Source organism: Coenobita brevimanus, chromosome 71 (genome assembly GCF_032717465.1).
Source record: "Coenobita brevimanus isolate Jiangsu-jjx chromosome 71, ASM3271746v2, whole genome shotgun sequence".
NCBI lineage: Eukaryota > Metazoa > Arthropoda > Malacostraca > Decapoda > Coenobitidae > Coenobita > Coenobita brevimanus.
In genome coordinates, this window is record NC_137024.1 from 22,040,335 (window position 1) to 22,065,230 (window position 24,896).

The window sequence follows — 24,896 nt, forward strand, 5'->3', positions numbered from 1 at the left end:
GTATGATCGAGCCTACAAATATCCTCTTCCTTTACTGTTTAGGTCACCTTACCATACATATTTCACTTTTAACATGCCACATTTAAAGATCCCATAGCACAGAGGTCTCAGAGTCTGGAGAGGCAGCAGCTCCCTTATCTTCTTCCAGCTATTCTTCACTTTAGCCACAGCCCCACCTTCATTACATAACATGTCTCCCAAGTTTCAAAACTCTTCCACACACTTGAGAGATTCACCAGCAACATCAACCTTTAATACCTGACAAACTCCACATGCTACCCCCGACACACCGCGCCCTTGAAATCAGCATTATCTTATAGTCTGCCTCTAATACCATTATATCTCCTTTGCACTCACTGGTCACAAACACTGCACAAAATAGAAATACTTCCCATGCTCTTGTGACAAACCACATGTGGTCACTCTCCATCTTCTTTGACAGTATTGCCACCAATCCTAGATGCCATCTCCTTTGTTTTATCTGCAATTACTCTCAAGGCCTTGTGTCCCATACCATCTCTCCACTTCGTCAATCTTTCCTCTGCCTCCCTGTCATTCTCTGCAGTCAACACCAAATTATCAGCATACAACATCCCCCATAAGTGTACATCTCTGAAGTCACGTGAGAGAGCTTCAAGCACCATGATGAACAAAATGGGACCCAAGACTGGCCCCTGATGCACACCAGCATTCACAGAAAACTCATCACTCAGATCTCCATTAACTCTCACCTCAGTGCGAGTACTCACATACATAGCCATAACCAGTCTAACCTGCCTCTCCATGATCCCAAGCTTTCTCATTGCCCACCTCACCACCTCCTGATGGACTCTCTCAAGAGTCTTCTCTGAATCAGCATAAACAAAGTACAGATCCAATTTCTTTCCTATATATTTTACCAGAAGCTGTCAAACAATATGGTATCAATTATTTGTGAGAGTTTCATATTCACAGACAAAACACGTTGATAAAACTAGTTCTTAAAGTTAGTAGAAAATAATGAGAGAAAATGATTGTCTGGTTCACAATCAAGAATGGCAGAATTGGTGTAAACATTGCAGATCCAGTCCCTTCAGTCTTTTTAGGGGTTATTATTCAGCTCTTAGGCAGAGAATTGAGGATAAATGAGTGTAAACTTGTGAGCCCTTAACCAGTTGACATTTATTCCCATATAATGCATGACAGTAAACTCTCAGTTATCTGTCATCACAATATTTGACTCAATGCAATATCAAGCGCTGTTGGCTCGGCTCTGTTAAAGCAAAAGCTGGTGAAATTATGGAACATCCAGTGCTGAAATGGGAAGTAACTGGCAGTTGTATGCAATTCCCGGCTGCGAGACGTATCAACTAGGTTGTACGTGGCAGCCAACCGGCTCTGTATTATTTTGCTGTGTCATTACTGTATGCGCCAACGCAAGATCGTGCTAGAAGAGTGAGAGAAGAGTTCTGGACAAATGTAGAAGTGTGCATGCAAAAGTTTGGAAGGAATGAGAGAGTGTTTTTGATTGGTGATATGAATGGTAAAGTTGGGAATGCGAAGGTGGATGGAATAGTTGGTGAGTGGGGTGTGCCTGCTGAGATAGATGAGAATGGGAGTGCGTTAGTGGACATTTGTGCTGGGAGGGGGATGGTGGTAGCCAATACCCTCTTCAGGCATAAAATGATCCACAGGTATACATGGCGAGTGATGAGAAAGGTGGGTGGTGCACTGAATGAAAGGAAGGCAATGATTGATTATGTGTGTGTGGATGAAAGGATGCGAAGATGTGTAATGGATGCAAGAGTTTATAGAGGTTGGGGGAGTGGACTCTCTGACCACTACTTGGTGGTGGCCAGAATCAAGGTCCAGTTAGAGTGGAGAAATAGAAGAAGGGAAAGACGAGAGGAAGGAGTAGTTGCAAGGAGAGTGGAAAGGTTACAAGAGGATGAGAAAAAGGCAGAGTATAAGAGAGAAGTGGAGGAACGATTGGGCAAATATGAATTGGAGCAGATGGGAGACGTGGAAGGTGTGTGTAGCATATTTACAGAAGAAATATGTGCAGCATGTGATGTGGTGTGTGGAAGGAAGAGAAGACGGAGGGGGTGCAAGGAACAGCGTGGTGGACTGAAGAGGTGAGACAGGCTGTGGCACAAAAGAAGAAAGCATACAATGAATGGATGAGAAATAGGGGCGTGGAAGAAGTTGAGAGGCGGAAGAGAGAGTTATATGTAGAAAGAAAGAGAGAGGTGAAAAGATTAGTAAGAGAGAGTAAGAAGAGAGTGGATGAGGAATTTGGAAGGAATTTGAGTGTAAAGTGGAGGGACTGTAAGAAAATGTTCTGGAAAGAGGTGAAAAGAGTAAGACAGGGTGGAAGTGAAGTTAGCAGGGGAGTGAAAGATAAAAATGGTAGATTACTAGTGGAGAAGGGAGAAAAAGTGAGCAGATGGAGAGAACACTTTAAGGAATTGTTGAACGTAGAGGATGGAAGTAATGCGAGTATAAGTGGCTGGGGAATGGCTGGGAGAAGGAGGGAGGTGAGAAGACAGGAAGAAATCAGTAGGATAGAAGTTGTGGAAGCAATGAAGAAAGTTAAATCTGGGAAAGCCCCAGGAATTGATGGAGTGTGTGGTGAAATGCTGAAGCATGGGGGAGAGATAGTAGTAGAATGGATGTGGAAGATGTGCAGATTAGCCTGGGAGGAAGGTAGGTAAAGTCCCGGAGGATTGGAAGTCAGGTATAATTATTCCCTTGTACAAAGGAAAAGGGGAAAAAGAAGTGTGTGGTAATCATAGGGGCATTTGTCTTCTTAGTATAATAGGAAAAGTGTATGGCAGGATACTTATTGACAGAGTTAGAGAAAGAACAGAGAAATTAGTTGGAGAAGAACAGGGAGGCTTTAGGAAGGGAAGAGGTTGTGTAGATCAGATAGTCATTCTTAGATTTTTAGTGGAAAAGTTTCTAGAGAAGGGAAAGAAGTTGTATGCGGCTTTCATGGATTTGGAGAAAGCATATGACAGGGTGAATAGACAAGGATTGTGGAAAGTGTTAAGAGTATATGGAGTAGATGGGAAGTTGTTGAATGCTGTGAAGAGTATGTACGATGGTGCGAAGGCTGCAGTTCGTGTGGATGGTGAACTAAGTGAATTTTTCTCTTTGAAAGTTGGGTTGAAACAGGGATGTGTCATGTCTCCATGGTTGTTCAATCTGTACATGGATGGAGTAATAAAAGAGGTACAAGGTAGGGTAGTGGATGTTGGAGTGGCCCTGGTGAGAGAGGATAGTGTTTGGAAACTCCCTGTACTGTTGTTTGCAGATGATACTGTGTTGTTGAGTGAAGACGAAGGGGAGCTGCAAGGCTTGGTGGATGAGTTTGGGAGAGTGTGTAAGAAACGGAATCTGAAGGTGAATGTAGGGAAGAGTAAAGTGATAGTCTTTGAGAGAGGTGAAGTCAGTGAATGTACAGCGAGGTTGGATGGTGAGGCATTGGAAAATGTGAGTACGTTTAGGTACTTGGGTAGTGTGATGAGTAAGGATGGAGGTTTGGAGGGTGAAGTGCTTGAAAGGGTACAGCAGGGAAGAAAGGTTGCTGGTTCTTTGAAAGCAGTGATAAGAAACAGGGAAGTGAGCATGGAGGTGAAAAAGTTACTACATGACAGTATTGTGATACCAACTCTAACGTACGGAAGTGAAGCTTGGACGTTGTTGGAAGGACACAAGTCAAGAGTGAGAGCAGTGGAAATGAGTTATTTAAGAGGAGCCTGTGGAGTCACATGGAGAGATAGGCTGACGAATGAGGATATAAAGGAACGTTGTGGTGTTGATGTGGATGTGATAGGGAGCATTATGAGGAACACACTGAGGTGGTTTGGCCATGTGGAGAGGATGGAGGGTGAAAGACTGACGAAGAGAGTGTATGTGAGTGAGGTGGAGGGGGGAAGAGGGAGGGGGAGGCCGAGGATGAGATGGAGGGATGGGGTGGAGAGGTATATGAGAGAGGGGGGTGTGAGTTGGGAGCAGGGCAGTGAAATGGCGGGGGACAGGGCGACATGGAGGCGATTTGTTTGTGGCCACCCCAAACGGGATTGAGGCGTCTGGCAATAGATAGATAGATTACTGTATTGTCTTTTATGCTTAGTTTTCATCTTTTACTCATGGATAAGTTTTTAGGATAGATGTTTGAGATGGATAGTAGTACAATATCCTGCTCCACACTGAATGTTGAGCCAATAGTGGGGGGTACTGTGCAATTTCCAGTCTTTTGCTTTATTTGGCAAAGGAGTTGGCTGAATTACACCAGGTAATTGAGAGGTCACTGTACATGCCCATTGAGAGATCTCATAGTTGTGATAGTTTGGGGGGACCAATTAACCACAATGAAGGAGGTTTGGCTGCATTAGAAGAGATTGGTGTATATATTTGACACCACCACTGACACGTGTATCTTCTTTAGAAACCACTGCTAGGGTTAAATGTATATAAGATAAGTCAGACAAAATGCAGAGATCACCACCAAAACATGCAGTGTAAGCAGTCTTAGTAATCACCCATTATACTCAACATTATCTGTGGCTGCCCGGTAATGTAGTCTAGTGGGTGTGGGAATTTCATGCGCCTTCTCATAATTTTGCCCAGATTAAAAGAGGTGCTTGACCATCTGATGCCGGAAAATTGGTGTTGTACCTGTACTAACCCACGATACTCCTAAACCCTGCCAGCCCCTAAACCACCCCATAAATGGTACAATTACCCTCAGAATTATGTGAGCCTACAGAAGCATCAATAAACTGACGCAAAACAACACAAAACATAAGTATAAAAGGCAGTTTGAATACATATACAGTGAGTCTTTGATATACGAAAGGGATAGGGACAAAAAAAAACTTTTGTAATTCGAAATTTCATATATTGGAATGATTTTCCCCATTGAAATTACATAGAAATGGAGGTATGTGTCCCAGGACCCCCTCGGACCCCTCACCTAAACTTTACTCCCCCATCTATTTTGAAGTTAACAGTACCTGTATACAATTGTAGAGAAGGAGATGGCCATTTTCATGTACATCTCCTTTTTCTTTGTCACAGTCCCAATGATGGAAGCTGCAAGGCCTAAAGCACACCCAAACTCTGAGACTCCCTGCCCCTTCTCGTGGCGTCTTATAATTTCCAATTTCCTTTCCAGAGTTAGAGTACGGTGCTGCTGTTTCTTTGCAGCGGACTCCCCTGTTGCTGGAGAAGATGCAGGGCGCTTGGGAGGCATGGCGATACAATACGAAAAGGTGAAGAGCTCCGAAAATATCTTCACATACAGCGAAGCTGGGAGGAGAGGAGGGACGTGAACTCAACTGAGTAGCACGCGAAAATTTGTTTACCAGAGAGGGGTTAGTTCGTTTTCTCTCGGCCAGCGAGCTTGGCGCTGTGCACCGCACCCATTTTGAATTTTTCATACAGTATTCCATTAATCCCTTCATAGCTGCCGGCCTTGAACAACACTACTGTTTCAGTGTCAGTGACATTGAGTTAGGGCGAGCTATAAAAAACTGGAAACAATTTTGGGAAGGGAACGAAAGTCACTGGTGTGTTTACACGACCCTACTCTACCATCCCAAGCAGTCAGGCGTTCACTTCACTCCAGATGTATTCGCCGATGTTTACATGCTTATGTTACATGCGCTTTAATTTTGAGTAAGTTTCTTTCAGCAAAAGAACATAATTTACCACCCTCAAAATACAGTAGTCAGAAAAATATAGAAGACAAAGTAGAGGAATATGAACTGAATTGGTAAGGTCTTTAGGGAGTATGCTTACGCGAAAGATTATGGGTTTCACAATTTTAGGAGACTATATGGAACAAAAAAGTTTGCTAATCAGAAAAAAAAAAAAATTACTGTTTCTTTCCACATGTTCTCATATGTTAGAATTCAGTTCCACATTCTTCGTTCGGTATCGCTCTTCTCAATATATTTCGCACTGACTGAGCACAGTTATTTCTGCTCCTTAAAGTGAGTGTACATTTACTGCTTGTTCTTTTGTTCATTCTTATGTTTATGTGTGAAAGAGGGAGGACTGATACAAACAATAATGTATTCCATTATCGTTTTCATAGCTATTGGCCCTGAACAATGCTTTATCGTACCGGTGTCAGTGACATTGAGTGAGTGCGAGCTATAAAAAACTGCGAGCAATTATGGGAAGGGAATGAAGGTCATGGTATGTTAGCATGACCCTACTGTACCATCCCAAGCAGTCAGGCGTTCACAGTTCACTTCATCCCAGATGTTTTCGCCGATGTTTACATGCTAATGTAGCACGCATCCTAATTTTATTAATTCTTTCACGAATCATAGGAAATCACAGGATGGGTTTTGGGGAAAAATAAAAGAAAAAGCCAGGTGTGCCAGACGTGTCTTTTCACATATGTAAGAAAAAGAAATTGATTTTAGAACTTTGAAAAAACGGTCCCGAGGCCGACCATGGGATCATGCAAATTTATGAACCCACAGCCATTGAGGGGGCTAAACATAAGCTTTACTTTAAGCAATAAAAGCCTCTTACCAAACCAGTTCTTCCTGATAGTCTGTTATATTTTTCAGATCATTTCTGGGTTGGTAAATAAACGTTTCTTGTTATATCTGTTTCCCCGTCATTTTTAGCTGTTCTTGTGTGACTGCTCTTGTTTATTTTGTTAACATAGCTGTTCTTGTGTGACTGCTCTTGTTTATTTTGTTAACATAGTGGCAGAAAGGACTGTTCTTCCCTAAGTGTTTAACTAAACCCGGCCTAACTGAGCTTATTTGTACCTAATAATTTAGCCTAACCTAACCTCCAGTTGGGAAATTGGGAAAAGATATCCACCTTTGAGCACATTGAGTAGGGGAAAGTGATGATAATAACAGGGAGGAAATTTTTCAGCAAGAAAAAGTAGTTTGCGAGACTGAAAGTTGTCAGAAAATTACAGAAACAAGCTGGAGGATTACAAATTGAATTGGTAAGGTCATTCTGCTGCTTCAAGTATACATTTACCGGTAAATAAATAAATAAATCTAACAGTACTTGTGTTTTGTTTCTGCCAGATTAATCGTGACTTCGGACTATTCCGGCACCCCCTCACACCATATAGTCTGTATAATCGGGCTATCTCTGTATTTCCTATTGTATCGATTTTTGTATCATTGAGACATATTTTTGTATTGTGGAATTTGTCCTATATTCATCGCTTTCGTACCATCGAAAATTCGTACTTAGGGTTTTCGTATTTCAAAGGCTCACTGTATAATACTGTGTGCTATTTGGACACTTAGCTGGTCAGTTACAGTACCTTGTTTAATTTACCCTTGTGGTACTGGGTAAGAGAAGATTATTACATTATCCTCCCTAATATGGATAATGATGTGTTCACCAGATTTAATTATAAATAATCAGTACATAACCCATGAATTGTGCAATTACCTTTTTTTATCCCACCCCGTGGTGTGCAAAAAATGATTTTTTTTTTTTAGTTTTTGTTTATTATAAACATGGAGATAAACATGCTGGGCATCATCTGGTGAAAAAAAATAATCTCTCTCTCTCTCTCTCTCTCTGTGTAGGGCCATGTGTAAGTTTGGGTAGGGGAGTAGTGAAAAAATTAAGATAATAATTTTATTTTTTAGTTTCTGTTTATCATAAACATGAAGATAAACAGATAAACATCCAGGGCATCATCTGGACAAAAAAAAGAAAAGAAAAAAAAAATCTCTCTCTCTCTCTCTCTCTCCGTCTTTGCATAGCGCCATACCTAAGTTTGTGTAGGGGTGGACTAGTTAGCGGTGATGTACGGCCAGCACAGCCTGAGCTGTGGCTCGCAATACGATGCTTCCCAGCCTGAGCTGTGGCTCGCAGTCCGTGGGTTAAACTGAAGGTGACAAACTTGAAACTGCAGTTATTGAAGGTTGCCAGAGTGTAAATTAAATACTGGACAGATTTGAGACCATCAGATTTTCTTGAAATATGTAATACAGGTGCCGCATATTGCACAATACACTCCACTCCTCATGAAGGTACCACAACCTGGTGTAGGGGGGTGGCTAGGTTCAGTACTGTACTTAATGTATACTTCTTCCTAACACCATACACCACCCCCAGGCTGTAGTACTCTCATGTGGAGCCAGGTGTACTTAACATAGACAGTTCTACATCTCAGCTCTACAAACCACCACCAAGCAGTGCAACCTTTGTGTGGAACCAGGTGTACTGTGGGTCACAAAAGTATCAGTGCACAGGGGGTCCAATGCATACCAAAAACATTCAAACAATTGCTGATGTTTACCAGTGTCTCATTGTACATGAACAATGTCTTTTTATATAAACATAACATTTGCTATATGTCTGCAAGAGGATATTGCTAGTTAGCAATATATGACACCTCCCAACATCAGGGCTACCAACATGTGGTAGGTCGGACACTAACATTTCAGTGACCATCATTCTGTAGTCCCAAATTTTTCACGAATATTGTGCACTGATAAGTTTCTGATCCAGAGTACATAGTATGTTCCAAAGAACTGTACTAGTTATATTATGCATAATGTTCAGCCATACCAGCTCTGTATGTAATGCTTCGTTTAGGTCAGTTAAAATTTTTTGAGCTGACTATCTATCTCTCTATCTATAGTCCGACGCCCTAATCCTGCAAGGGTGGCCGCAGACAAAATGCCTCCAAGTCGCTCTGTCACCCACCATTTGGCTACCCTCCCCCCATCTCACTCCCCCTTCCCTCATATACCTCTCAGCTCCATCCCTCCACCTCACCCTCGGTCTTCCCCTCCTTCTCCCTCCCTCCACCTCAACTACATACACCCTCTTAATCAGTCTTTCATTCTCCATTCTCTCCACATGTCCAAACCACCTCAATGTATTTCTCCTAATCTTCTCAGCCACGTCCACATCCACCCTACAATGTTCTTTCACTTCTTCATTCGTCAATCTGTCCCTCCATGTCACTCCACATGCTCCTCTCAGGTAACTCATTTCCACTGCTCTCACTCTTCACTTGATCCCCTCTTGCAAGGTCCATACCTCGCTTCCATATGTCAGGGTAGGGATCACAGTACTGTCATACAGTGACTTCTTAACTTCCATACTCACCTCCTTATTTCTCATCACTGCTTTCAGTGAACCAACAACTGTCCTTCCCTGCTGTACCCTTTCAAGCACTTCATCCCCCAAAGTTCCATCCTTACTGATCACATTACCCAGATACTTGAATGCACTCACATTCTCCATATCCTCACCATCCAACCTCACTGTGCATTCTGTGACTTCATTCCTCTCAAACACCATAACTTTACTATTGTTTACATTAACTTTCAGATTCCTCTTCCTGCACACTGTCCCAAATTCATTCACCAAACCCTGCAACTCCCATTCATCTTCACTCAACAATACTGTATCATCAGCAGACAGCAACACCGGAATCTTCCAAATCTCACCCTCATTCATTAGAGCCACCCCCACATCCACTGCCCTACCTTGCACTTCCTTTACAACCCCATCCATGTATATATTAAACAGCCATGGAGACATCACACAACCCTGCTTCAGTCCCACGTTGAAATAAAAAAACTCACTCAGCTCACCATCCACGCACACCGTAGCCCTAGCTCCTTCGTTCAAACTCTTCACAGCACTCAACAATTTCCCCTTCAGTCCATATATTCTCAGTACCTTCCACATACCCTGTCTGTCTATTCTGTCATAAGCTTTCTCCAAGTCCATGAAGGCAGCATACACTTTCTTTCCCTTCTCTAGATACTTCTCCACTAAACATCTTAGAACAAGTATCTGATCTACACACCCTTTTCCCCTCCTAAATCCCCCTCTGTTATATGCCTAACCCTATCAATGAGTATTCTACCATATATTTTTCCAGTCACACTAAGAAGGCAAATACCCCTACGGTTACCACATACTTCTCTCTCCCTTTTTCCTTTGTATAAAGGAACAATTATACCTGATTTCCAGTCCTCTGGAACCCTTCCCCCTTCCCAGGCCAGTCTACATAACTTCCATATCCACTTCACTACAATCTCACCCCCATACCTCAGCATTTCACCACACACTCCATCAATTCCTGGGACCTTTCCCATCTTGATCTTCTTCATTGCTTCCACTACATCCACCCTACTGATCTCTTCCTCCCCCTCTCATCTCTTCTTCTCCCAGCCATTCCCCAACCACTTATAGTTGCACTGCTCTCACTCTCTATTCAACAGATCCTCAAAGTGCTTCTTCCATCTCCTCAATATCTGTCTCTTCTCCACCAACAATCTATTATTCCTATCTTTCATTCCCCTACTCTTACCCCTTTCACACTGCCTTACTTTCTTTACCTCCTTCCAAAACGATTTCTTACTCTCCCTCCATTTCACACTCAGATTCCTCCCAAACTCTTCATCCACTTTCTTCTTACTCTCCTTCACCAATCTCTTCACCTCCCTTCTCCTGCTCACATATACTTCTCTCTTCTCTCTCTCAAGTTCTCCCCTACCTCTACTCGCTAGCCATTCACTACATGCTTTCTTCTTTTGTTCCACAGCTGACACTACTAAAATTAATATTCTCATCCATCTGGCTTGTTTCTGCAGGGATCCAAGCTCAGTATGTTATTTGTACTTCCTGATGAACGTGAAGGTCTGCCAGCAGTGGAAGCTAAACTCTCTCAGATGGATCTCCTAAGCAACCTGAATCTGGGTTTACATGCAGCTAAGATTGAGGTTGCAATTCCCAGGTTTAGACTTGAAGAGAAACTTGATCTTGCTGACCACCTCATTGAAGTAAGTCTTTGTTTTAACAGAGGACACTCATATAATATGAGCTGTGAAACCCATACTTTATGCAGTGTACTGCATGCTCAGTGAACCAGTATATAAAGTAGCAGTATTGTACCATAATTTTATGCTTATATTTTATATATATATATATATATATATATATATATATATACAAAAATCATTAAAGACCAAGGCGTAGCCATTGTTCACTATTTTTCTGTTGATCTTTTCGAGTTTTCTTACACATTGTTTTACACTATGATTCAGGTTGTAGATAATATGTCCAAGATCCATGTCGTAACTATATTTTATTAATTATTTATTTTCATATTTCGTAGGACGTTTCGTGTATCCTTACACATCATCAGCGACTGTAATATAGATACAATACACTATAAAACATGACATATACAACATAAACCTATACAGTATATATACTGAAATGTACAACAACGACTAATAAAAGTGTAGAGTTACAAGAGTATGGATAAAAGAGACAAACCCTTTAGGTGAAGTCAAGTATGAGCTACAGTTAAAAGTGTATGGATAAAAGAGACAAACCTTATAGGTGTAGTCAGCTATGAGCTACGTGGTTGACTGCGAAGGTTGTATGGGTGAGTGGGTGTTTGTGGCTGTGTAGTGTTGCCAGTTGTGTTATTGTGTGTGTAATGTTCATTTGTAATTGTCGCTGCTTGTGGTCGGGTCTTTGTGTATTTAAACAGTTTGAGGGTACAATCTAGTCCGGTAGTTTGGTTGTTTATGGCCGGCGTGTTTTCACGTATGAGAAGTGCTTCTGCCAGTTGTAGTCTAATGTGGTCATGACATTTTTTTATTATATTAGTATTTTCTATTAGAACTTGTCTGTTTATTGATGTGTGATGTTGAGTCATATGATCTTTTATAGAACCGGATTGTAGGTGCATAGTTAAACGTCTGCTTAGTGTGGTTGTGGTCATACCAATATATTTCATGATTTTTGTATAAAAGAAAACATTCTGCCTAAATATACTAATATATATATATATATATATATATATATATATATATATATATACATAAATTGGAGAGACACACATTACACGCGTGTGTACAAATATATTTGTACGCTCCTGACTGAGAATCAAACCTTGGACCTCTTAGATAGAAGTCAGGCACTGATACCACTCGACCACGGCATGATAAAAAGCTGTGACAACCTGGTGTTTTTGATGAATCAGGTAAATCCATTATGGAAGGATAAATTTCAGTCAAAACACATTAGGATTTTATCACAGCCCCATGCAACTCAGCAAATGACAGAGCAGTTTTAATCTATCCAAGACACAACATGAGCATCTTTAGATGTGGGAATCAAACCCTGGACCTCTTAGATAGAAGTCAGGCACTGATACCACTCAACCACGGGTGATAAAAAGCTGTGACAACCTGATTTTTTTGACGAACCAGGTAAATCCATTATGGAAGGATATATTTCAGTCACAATACATTAGGATTATATAACAACCCCATGCAACTCGGCAAATGACAGAGCAGTTTTAATGTATCCCAGACATAACACGAGCATCTTTAAACGTTGGAGAGATGCACATTACACGCTAGTGTAAAGATGCTCGTGTTGTGTCTGGGATACATTAAAACTGTTCTGTCACTTGCCGAGTTGCATATGGCTGTGATATACAGTAAAACCTCTACAATTCGGCATAATACATGTGCAAGCCTTGCTGAGTTATCCTATTTGCCGAGTTGTAGGGATAAACTTTAAGTTGCCCCCCCCAGCACACACACACAAAAAAAAAAGGAAAAAAAATTAAACATTTTTACAATAAACAGTAAAAGCTGCCTACCATGATTCCACGCAGTTGTAGGGTGTATTGCAGGCATGGAGGAGGACTTTTGGTAGTTTTTGGAGGTGTTAGGGGGGGCTCAAGATCACTTTTGGGCACATCTTTACTGTACTGTACCTGACACTGTACACTATGTAAAGCACAATTAACACTATAAAGACCATACTGTAATGTATTTATGACTTGTACTATACTGGGGAACTAAAGACTAAACACCTAAACATTACTGTACAGAACTTATTCACCAAACACTGGGGTAGCACTGGGAGATGCCATGGTTAGCTTATGCAGGTACAATCCACTTAAGAGTGCATAGCACTTAGTCACAAGAAGAGTGAGTGAGGAGAGAATGCAACACGGGCGGCGGACGAAGGCAAACTGGCCCACATGTGGTGCACAACAGGCGTTGTTTACATCCCCATGCACACGTGATGCTGGGTTACTCCTGCTAAATGTCGGTACAACTCGGCATCTTACCGAGTTGGGGGGATTTTTGCCGACTCTCTTCCTCTCACGTGCATTTTTGGGAATTTTTGAATTTTGATTTTTTAAATGAATATTTTGGAGCCTTCCTGAGTTGTAGAAGTTTCCGACTTGAAGGATGCCGAATTGTAGAGGTTTTACTGTAATCTGTCTATCTATTTATTGCCAGACATCTCAATCCCGTATGGGGTGGCCACAAACAAATCACCTCCACGTCGCCCTGTTCCCCGCCATTTCACTGCGCAGCTCCCAACTCACACCCTCCTCTCTCATACACCTCTCCACCCCATCCCTCCATCTCATCCTCAGCCTCCCTCTCCCTCTCCCCCCTTCCACCTCTCACATACACTCTCCTTGTCAGTCTCTCATCCTCCATCCTCTCAACATGGCCAAACCACCTCAGTGTGTTCCTCCTAATGCTTCCTATCACATCCACATCCACACCACAATGCTCCTTTATATCCTCATTTGTTAGCCTGTCACTCCATGTGACTCCACAGGCTCCTCTTAAATAATTCATTTCCACTGCTCTCACTCTTAAATTGTGTCCTTCCAACAACGTCCAAGCTTCACTTCCATACGTAAGAGTTGGTATCACAATACTGTCATGTAGTAACTTTTTCACTTCCATGCTCACTTCCCTGTTTCTTATCACTGCTTTCAAGGAACCGGCAACCTTTCTTCCTTGTTCTACCCTTTCAAGCACTTCACCTCCAAACTTCCATCCTTACTCATCACACTACCCAAGTACTTAAACGTATTCACATTTTCCATTTCCTCACCATCCAGCCTCACTGTACATTCACTGACTTCACCTCTCTCAAAGACCATAACTTTACTTTTCCCTACATTCACCTTTAGATTCCGTTTCTTACACACTCTCCCAAACTCATCCACCAAGCCTTGCAGCTCCCCTTCGTCTTCACTCAACAACACAGTATCATCTGCAAACAACAGTACAGGGAGTTTCCAGACACTATCCTCTCTCACCAGGGCCACTTCAACATCCACTACCCTACCTTGTACCTCTTTTATTACCCCATCCATGTACAGATTGAACAACCATGGAGACATGACACATCCCTGTTTCAACCCAACTTTCAAAGAGAAAAATTCACTTAGTTCACCATCCACACGAACTGCAGCCTTCGCACCATCGTACATACTCTTCACAGCATTCAACAACTTCCCATCTACTCCATATATTCTTAACACTTTCCACAATCCTTGTCTATCCACCCTGTCATATGCTTTCTCCAAATCCATGAAAGCCGCATACAACTTCTTTCCCTTCTCTAGAAACTTTTCCACTAAAGATCTAAGAATGAATATCTGATCTACACAACCTCTTCCCTTCCTAAAGACTCTCTGTTGTTCTCCAACTAATTCCTCTGTTCTTTCTCTAACTCTGTCAATAAGTATCCTACCATACACTTTTCCTATTATACTGTACTAAGAAGACAAATGCCCCTATGATTACCACACACTTCTTTTTCCCCTTTTCCTTTGTACAAGGGATAAATTATACCTGACGTCCAATCCTCCGGGACTCTACCTTCCTCCCAGGCCAATCTGCACATCTTCCACATCCATTCTACTACTATCTCTCCCCCATGCTTCAGCATTTCACCACACACTCCATCAATTCCTGGGGCTTTCCCAGATTTAATTTTCTTCATTGCTTCCACAACTTTTATCCTACTGATTTCTTCCTGTCTTCTCACCTCTCTCCCTCTCCCAGCCATTCCCCAGCCACTTATACTCGCATTACTTCCATCCTCTATGTTCAACAATTCCTTAAAGTGTTCTCTCCATCTGCTCACTTTTTCTCCCTTCTCCACTAGTAATCTACCATTTTTATCTTTCACTCCCCTGCTAACTTCACTTCCACCCTGTCTTACTCTTTTCACCTCCTTCCAGAACATTTTGTTAACAGTCCCTCCACTTTACATTCAAATTCCATCCAAATTCCTCATCCACTCTCTTCTTACTCTCTCTTACTAATCTTTTCACCTCTCTCTTTCTTTCTACATATAACTCTCTCTTCCGCCTCTCAACTTCTTCCACGCCCCTATTTCTCATCCATTCATTGTATGCTTTCTTCTTTTGTGCCACAGCCTGTCTCACGTCTTCAGTCCACCACGCTGTTCCTTGCACCCCCCTCCGTTTTCTCTTCCTTCCACACACCACATCACATGCTGCACATATTTCTTCTGTAAATATCCTACACACACCTTCCATGTATCCCATCTGCTCCAATTCATATTTGCCCAATCGTTCCACCACTTCTCTCTTATACTTTGCCTTTTTCTCATCCTCTTGTAAACTTTCCACTCTCCTTGCAACTACTCCTTCCTCTCGTCTTACCCTTCTTCTATTCCTCTGTCTTACTTGAATCTTAATTCTGGCCACCACCAAGTAGTGGTCAGAAAGTCCACTCCCCCAACCTCTATAAGCTCTTGCATCCATTACACATCTTCACATCCTTTCATCCACCCACACATAATCAATCATTGCCTTCCTTTCATTCAGTTCACCACCCACCCTTCTCATCACTCGCCATGTATACCTGTGGATCATTTTATGCCTGAAGAGGGTCTTGGCTATCACCAACCCCCTCCCAGCACAAATGTCCACTAACACACTCCCATTCTCATCTATCTCAGCAGGCACGCCTCACTCACCAAGTATTCCATCCACCTTCTCATTGTTTGTGGCCACCCCAAACGGGATTGAGGCGTCTGGCAATAGATAGATAGATAGAATATTATTTTATGGGTACTGTATAAAGAAACATATTAATGTGTGTAACCTAGACATTACGTATCATTTTTTAATGGTCTTGTCCGTTTGTCAGGTAGAATATGGAGTCCCTTAAATCTGAAATCCCTTAAATGGAGGTCCCTTAAATCGAGATTTGAGTTTATATATGTAATCCCTCTAATATCCGAACGCCCAATATCCGAACATCCCCACTAACTGGAGATAATCGTCCTGGGATCCAACATTCCCAAAATGGTCCGAAAACCGCAAAAAATTCGAAAAAAAAAAAAAAAAATTCTCGCCCGTAATTTGAACTTGCCGCGCGCGGCGTGGGACAGCTTTGTTGCGGCGCGTCATTCCTCCAACATCGAATAGAGCGCCGCTGCATCCTCCCCACTTTCTGCTTGTCTCTCGCCTCGAGTGCACGCTCGTCGTCATGGCTGCCCACGTGCTCGCCTTTGTGGTGGTTCCTTACCTGCTGCAGGCACACCTGTTGCTCTCGGGCCTCTTATTAGTGTGTGTGATGATGGCCCCGCTGCCTGAGAAGAGGAAGAGAGTGGTGTTGACTCTGGAGAAGAAATGGGAGATATTGGAGAAAGTAGATGCGGGGTGGTCTTCTTCCTGCATCCTCCGCGAGGTCAACCTGGCCCACTCTACTTTGTTCGATATCAAGAGATCCCGAGACAAACTCATGCAGTACACGGCTGACTTCTCATTGAGAAGCAACCGCAACGTGGAGAGGAAGGTGATATTTATTCCCAAGTTTGCAGAAATCGACCGCTGCACGTTGATTTGGTGTCGACAGCAACGTGCTGCTGGTGTGATTGTACGTGGAACGGAGCTGAAGTGCTGCTGCTGAGAAGTTTGCCAGGCTTCACGATGCCCTAGACTTCAAGGCATCCGAGGGTTGGCTCTTCGCGTTCAAGTTACGGCATGGCCTTACCAACCGTAAAGCTCATGGCGAAGCTTTGGACACTAACGAGGATGGAGTTGACGAGTTTCGGCACAAGGTGAAGGGCTTGATCGACAAGGAGGGCCTCACTCTCGGTCAAGTCTACAATGGTGACGAAACTAGTTTATTCTATCGCTCTTTGCCAACGATCACTCTAGCCGAGGAGATGGAGAAGCGTGTACCTGGCCGCAAGCTCTCCAAGCAACGGATATCTGCTTTGTGTTGTGCCAATGCTAACGGCATGCATCGGCTTAAGCCCGTTATTGTTGGCCGTGCAAAGCAGCCTCGGTGTCTTCGTGGGGTGATGGATGTCCTTCCTGTCATCTGGTACCATTCTTTGAAGGCATGGTTTACAGTCCAGATCTTCAAAGACTGGTTCCACCGCCACTTCGTCAAGGAGGTCATCAATTACCAGACGAAGACACTGGGAATCCCGCACGACCAGGTAAAGGCCCTCCTTCTTCTTGACAATGCACCTGCCCACCCGTGCGACAAGGACTTGGTGGCTGAGAATGGCCGGATTAGGTGCATGTTTCTGCCACCTAATACGACTGCTCTCATCCAACCAATGGACCAAGGAGTGATCATGGCAACAAAGCGCCTATACTGCCGGAAGTTCCTGGACGAGGTGGTGGTTGTTCTCGAGAACGAGGACGAGCGCAGGGAGGGACGGGACACGTGAGGCCAGAGGACTTTGGAAAACCTTCACTGCTACAACGTCAAGTCTGCAATCTACAACTGGGCCAGTACATGGAAGGAAGTCCCTGTCAAGACTCTAGAAAATGGTTGGTCTCGTCTGCTTCTCGGAACGGATGTGGAGTACGATTTTCTAAGGTTTGACGTGGATGACTTCCATGCACGGCTACGTACGCATGGCGACGATGTTGATGTGGACGATGTGCGTGAGTGGTTGGATGACGACGAGGGCGATCCTGGGTATCAGACATTGTCTGATATTGAGTTTGAGTCTTCAGTTGCATATGTCAGTACCTAGCTTGAAGATTCCGACGAGGACGGCGATGATGATGCGGACTCCTCTCAGCATGACACTACTCCAGCCATCCTCAAGCTGAGCGCACTCCGGGAACACCTAGAGTTCGTTCTTGACTACCTGGAACACCCGGACTGCGACAAGGAGATGGGGCCCTTGGGACTTGTGGAGGAAGTGCGTGCCTTCAGACAGCGCATCATCAATCGTCAGAATCGTCGGTCCTTGCGTCAATCAATGATTGACAGTTTTTTCAGGCCTGTGACCCCTGCTGTGCCCAGCCCTGGCTCCACTCCGTTGCCTTCCCAAGACAGGCCCTCATGCTCCGAGCCACAGCCCAGCACATCAGCCACGGTGGAGTCACCGCTCGACGTGAGTTTGCGTCTGTCTTCAGAGTCGTCTGCAGTGGGTACACCATCACCACGACCCAGCGACGCACCCCTAGGTCACCTGCCAGTGATACTCTCGGACTCTGACAGTGATTAAACAGCAAGAACTTCTCCACTAGACCACACGGGAATTTACAGTGTTGTGCAGTGAAAAAAACAGTGTATTGTGTTAAGGATTTACAGTTGTGAGTGAAAAGACTAATTTAGAACAAAATTTAACGTAAATAGACTTGTTTGTTTTTGCTTTAGAAAATGGTTAGAAGAGTGGGAAAAGTTAAAGTGCAGAGTGCAACACTTTGGAAGTTACAATGGAGCATAAGTTAGACAAGAGTGCGCACTGTGAAGAGAACGAACTTCTGAGTGCGATTGACTAAGTTCAGTGCAAGACTTCATGAACAGTGTACTGGAAGTGCTTCAGGAAATCCTTCTTACTGTCAGAGTCTGAGAGGAGGCGGTTATTCATCGAGATGGCCATGGACTTGCTGTAAGTAGGCAGAATGTTTCATACTGTACTTTTTTCCATACTATACTTACCTGAAACACCTCATTTCACTCTTTAATGTCCTTTATTGGTGTGAATAGGGTGTTAGGAGCTATACATGTGCAGTAGGAAGGTGTTTTTCTGAGTTAGGCTAGGTTAGGGTCCATAAGTACCAGTCCAGGAGCCAGTCACCAGAATGTTTAATATTGTATGAACCTACCTCTAAATCCTCATTTTATGCTTCTTTTGCATTTATTTCAGTCATTTGTGTGCCTTATTGGTGTGATTTGGGTCTTAAATAGGTGCTATGCATGTCCAGAGGGAGTTGTATAGGTGTTTCTCTGAGTTAGGGTCCATAAGTACAAGTCCATAAGCTGGGGCCCAATATCCGGATAGGACCACTATCCGGACGTGCCTATGGCCCTATTACGTCGGATATTGGAGGGATTAATATATATATATATATATATATATATATATATAGTAAACCCTTCATAAGTCGAACTTTTAGAAGACGGAATCTTTGGTAAGTCGTACTCGGGCCGAGACCACATATGTAAGTAGGCCAAAATGTGGAGGTAGGGGGACATAGGTGGCACCAGGCGGACATGTGGCCGCCAGTCTACTGATTGTCTGATTTCACTGGCTTTTAAGTCTCAGATTTTCTTGAAGTTATGCAAAAAGTCGGTGAGAAGAATATTAATGAAGATTGTCATCCAGTGGCTTGAAATGGATGCAGATGATCCTGGGTATCATCACCAAACAGAAAAAGAAATTGCTGAGTCCGTGGCTGGGAAGAAAGATGAAAATGATGACAATGAAGAACAGAACATTGATGTTGGAAGCAAGAATCCATACAAATTATCCCAAGTTCATGAAGCAATGGATGTTGTCATATCGTGGCTGGATTATGTTGATGATGAAGAAGCGCAAAATTTTTATACGCATGTAAGGGAGTTGCAAGGCTTGGTTATTCGTCGCCAGTATTCGCAGCAGAAGCAGGTGAAGATTCATGACTTCTTTAAGCCTGTGCCAAGGTGTTGGCCTATCCTTCCTACTGATTCCAGCAGTGATACTGCTTCTACAGCTCTTCAGATAGCCAGCACTTCAAGTAGTGTTGGCACAGACACTGAATAGTGTCTGTGTATGTGTTTATGAAAACTGGAATTTGACTAAAGGAAAAAAAATATGTGCATGTGACTTAGTATTACGTGATCATGATTAAAGTTCAGCATTATTATTACTGCAAGTGTTACATTGCAGTCTATTATAGTGATTACATTTAAGTTTAATTCTTAATGATCATTGAAATAAATACTGGGTACTGTTTAGAATGTTATGTTAAATTGTGAACTCCACCACCTACACCGCCTCCAACACAAGCTGCCAACGGGTCTGTACTACCTCTAACATAAGGTAAATTGTGCACTGATTTTTGTTTTTTTTTTGTCTTTCTTTTTTCATTTATACACTGTATATGCTTCTTTAGTGTTGAAAAGACAAGTAATAAGTATTGTCTTTGCAATTTGGGGGGTGAAAATCTGTCTTCAACACAAGCTGCTGACAGGTCTGTAGTGCCTCCTTGAATAATTTTCTACCAATTAAAGGTATATTAAATGCACTGAATTGTTTTTTTTGCCATAACTTATTTATTTATTTATTTATATATGCTCCTTTAATTTAGTGTTGAGAGGACAAGTAATAGATATTGTTTTAGCAATTTTCGGGGGTGAAAATTCGGTGAGACGGAAAATTCGGTAATTCGAACTAGGGTAGAACCCCATATAATTCGACTTGTTAAGGGTTTACTGTATATAATGTACAGTATATATATCATCATCATCATCATCATCATCATCATCATCTGAACCTCCTTTCCCACTGTAGGGCAGGGTGAGGAGTAGCAATGTCCAGACAGCCCAGATTTGCCAAATCCTGTGGGCCACGCTTCCATTCACTCACCATTCAAGCCCCCGGAATCCACATTCTGTTGCTTCACATAAATGTATTCGATAGAGTCAGTCCAGATGTTGTCACATTGAAAAGGGGTGTCAAATCCCTAATCATATGCTTCTCCTCACAATATTCATCTAAACAGCTCAATCTCTTGTCAGTCCCCTAGCCTCACCGACTTCCAAACCTCTCTTCCTCACACACTCATCCACCATATCCCTCCACCTTCTCCTTGGCCTACCTTGCCTCCTCCCTCCTTCAGATTTGCTCAGATGTACCTCTTTTACCACTGTTGTTATCCATTTTCTCCACTTAACCATAACATCTCAGTACACTCTCATCTACTCTGGTGTCCACAGGCTTCCTCACTCCACATCTTTCACGAATCACATTATTTTGTATCCTGTCCACTGTCTGTATGCCACATGCATTCCTCAGCAGTCCCATCTCTATTGCTCTCACTCTTGACTTTTCACTTTCATTCCACACCATAGTCTCACATCCATATGTTAAAGTTGCATTAACACTCCTTCATGTAAGCCTTGTGTAGCTGCATCACTCAAGCCTGTGTTTCTTACCAGGGCCTTCATTGCATCAGCTACTTTCCTTCCTTGTGTCACTATACTTTCCACATCTTTTGCACATTTTCCTCTCATTTCTATCACTATACCCAGGTATTTGAACTCTCACCACTTCCAGTCACTCTCCATTCACTGTAACATTGCACTGGGAGTCGCCTTCTCTCTCACCAGTCATCACTTTCCTCTTTTCTGCGTTTACTGTCAAGGCATGACACTCACAGACATCAACAAAACTCTGTACCAGTAGTAGTAGTAGCAGTAGTAGTTGTTCCCTAGGCAGTCTGGCCGAACAGCCTCGAGTCCCTTAGGAAGGCCATGACCGAGACCGGGCTTTCTCACAGAGCTCTCAAAGAGTGTATGTTGTGTTGTTGGTGTAGTTGACTGTGTGCAATGCAGTCTTCCATAATGTGCTTAATACTATGGGGTGCTGTGTTGCATCCTGGACGGGCATCAGCGACGAAGTCATCCAGCCTCTTCTGGTAGCTTAAGAGGGCTGGATGGTGCCCACATCTCAACCTGGCCAGGTGGACCCTGTCCTCACGAGGAAGATAGGATTCAGAAGGGTGGATGTCAGGAGGCCGTGCATGCAGCTGTGTGTTGTCTTTAAGTGACTGAATGGAGCGGCGAGTGATCTGAGTGTGGATGTGGTTCTGGAAGCTGGTCTGAGGTGGACGAGGGGGGAGAGATGACAGTATTTGTGTATGGTATCGTGTGCTGGGTGTTGTTTTGATGTTCCTTGGTGTGGGTGGATGTGCTGCCATGTACTGTAGTGGATGTTGTGGGTTTGTGGAGGCTGCAGGAAGAAACTGGGCGCCTCTCATGTCAAGGTGATCCTTGGCTTTGAGGACTTTGGTTTCTTGATGTAGGTGGTTTGTGGGTGTAGTAGCCATGCAGCCTGTGATTATTTTTAGGGCCTTGTTCTGTATGGTCTGTAGAGTGTTGTAGTGTGTTTTGGTGAGGTTAGAAGTCCAGGCAGGGCTTGCATAACTCATCACTGAACACATGTATTGTTTGTATACTGTGGTGGTGGTTTCTTTGTTGTGTCCGAATGTTGTATGGACAAGTGACTTCAAAGCATTGAGTCTTGGTGTTATTTTATTTTTAATGTTTGTGATGTGTTGTTTAAATGACATTGATGTCTTGTATGTTACACCAAGGATTTTGTGTGTGTGTGTGTGTGTGTGTGTGTGTGTGTGTGTGTGTGTGTGGTAGGGGAGCGTTGTGTATGGTGAGGTGTGGGATGTGACAGTGTTCTGCTGTCCGGTTTGTGAGAAGAGTCATTGTAGATTTGGCTGGGGCTATTTTGAGCCTGTTTGTGGTGGACCATTCGTGTAGTGTGTTGAGGTAAGATTGAATGATGTGTGCAGCTGTGTTTGCATCCTAGTGCGTACATGTTAGTGTTATATCATCTGTATAGGAAGCTATGTGTATCTGTGGTGTGTGGGGTGTGGGTACATCGTGCATGTATAGGTTAAAGAATGTAGGGGACAAAACAGATCCTTAGGGGATGCCGTTTGTGAAGTTTCTGATGTTAGAAGACAGACCTGCAAATGTTACATGTGCACATCTGCCTGCTAAGTAGTTTGTCAGCCATCTTTTTGTGTTATTGTGCATGTTTGTGTTGAGTATTTTGTTTGTGAGGTTGTGGCGGGGGATGGCATCAAAAGCTTTGCTAATGTCTAGTGTGATTAGGAGTTTTCTGTGTGGTGGCCTAGCTGAATTCATGGCATCGAAAACTCTCTGTGTAAGGTCTGTAAGAAGGGTGTTTGTGGAGTGTAGTGGCCTAAAACCATGTTGTGACTGGGCTAGGGGAATGTGAGGTGTGACTAGTTGTAGTACCAGTCGTTCAGTAACTTTAGAGGGGGTGCAAAGTAGTGTGATGGGGCGATGTGAGGAGGGTAACGTGAGGTCTTTGTTGGGTTTAGGGATAGTGATGATAATGCCATGCTTCCAGATGTTGGGTACTATGTTGTGTGAGTAGCTGTAGTTTGATATGTTGATGTGTGCTTGTTTGCCTTGAGGTCCAAGGTGTTTAAGGTGAATGTTGCTTATGTTGTCTGGTCCACAGGCAGATGAGTGCTTGAGGTTGTTAATGATGTGCTTTGCCTGGTTGTAAGTGAAAGGTGCGTAGTCTGGGTCGGTGGGGAACTGTCTCTCACGTCGAATGATACGTTGGTCTTCGGGATGGGGGTTTAGATGGCTGACTTGTGAAAAGTGATTGATGAGAGTGTTTGCTTGTTGTTTGTTTGAGGGTATGTGTCTGTTGTTGTGATGGCAGCGTGAGATTGTGTGGTGTTGCTGTTGGAAAGTGTGATGCTGTTTAGTGTTTTGTAGAGTTTGCTGATGTTTTCTTTGTGGTCAAGTGTTTGGAGGTAATTTTTCCAGTTTAGTGTTTGCTGTTCTGATATTTTATTGTTTGTTTGAGTGTTGAGGTCTTGTATTTGTTGTATGGTGTCTTGTGTATGGGGTGTTGGGGAGTGTCGCAGTGTGTCCTGTTGTCTGATGAGGCCTTGAATTTCTGGTTTGAAGTTGGGATTGTGTCTCTTTTTGTTGCCTCTAGGGATGTATCTTTTGTCTGCGTTTTGTATAATTGTATTGAAAGTGTGCACAGCGGCGTTGATGTTTGTGATGGGTGTACTGTTTAGTGTTTCGAGTTGTTGTTCTGTTTCAGTTACAAAGGCCTCCCAGTTGGCTTTCTTATAATTAGTGTATGTGTGTTTGTGGCCAGCTGGGGTGATTCTGGTTTTGGTAGTGATGATGATTGGGAGGTGATCAGAACCTAGGGTTTTGATCACTCTCCATGATGTAGTGGGAGTGAGGTTTGGGGAGCAGAAGGTGATGTCTGGAGATGATGGGAGGAAGAGGGCTTGGTGTGGGATATGGGAATGTTGGTCTAGACTGTTTAGTATGAAAAGATGATCTGTCTGGGATTGTAGTACCAGCCCTCTGTCTGTGTCAGGGTTGTTGACATGCCAGGCCGACGACTTTGCGTTGAAATCACCACCCAGGATGATGATGGGTATGTTAGTGATGTGGTGTATTTGTGGAGAGTAATTGTGTGGTACTGTGGGGGATGATTGGGGGGGAATGTATGTGTTAGCGATTGTTATGCGTGATTTGTTACCAGTGCGTATTATAATTGAGTGTATTTCTGTTGTGGTGTCATGTGGGGGGAGAAGTGACTTTGTGTGTGCACTGGTATCTGCAAAGTTGGTGGATTTGTGTACCAGGGTGATGAGTCCACCACCACCGCCACCGGCCTGGTCTTGTCGAATGGTGGTGAAGTTATGAAATGTCGGTGTTGTCTGTGCTCTGTGTAGTTTTGTTTCTTGTAAGGTGGCAATGTGTATGTTCTGTTGTTTGATGAATTGTGTGAGTTCATGTTTTTGGGTGTTTATGCCATCTATGTTTAATTGAAGGATGTTTATGTTGTGTGTGCAATGTGTGTTGGCTGCTGCAGCATGGGGGGGAGGTGGTGTGGGTGGAGGGGAAGGGGTAGGAGGAGGCTGTGATGGAGGTAAGGGTTGAGGTGGATTAGGATGGGTTGGAATGGGAGGAGTTGGGGGACTGGATGGTGTGGGACAGGTCAGTGGGTTTGGCTGTGGAGGTGTGAAGGAAATAGGAGTAGGATTGGAAAGGGGGTTGATGGGTGTGGGGAAGGAGCATAAGGAG

General features: G+C 43.3%; 1 protein-coding gene across 1 annotated transcript in view; it reads left to right on the forward strand.

The window, feature by feature from the left end:
• The window catches only part of LOC145406699 (leukocyte elastase inhibitor-like), a 622,781-nt gene that overhangs the window by 450,373 nt on the left and 147,512 nt on the right, over positions 1 to 24,896 (forward strand). Inside the window, exon 7 of the mRNA XM_080277800.1 lies at positions 10,605 to 10,793. Coding sequence (XP_080133926.1) covers positions 10,605 to 10,793 — 189 coding nt within the window. The remainder of the gene's footprint in view (positions 1 to 10,604; positions 10,794 to 24,896) is intronic.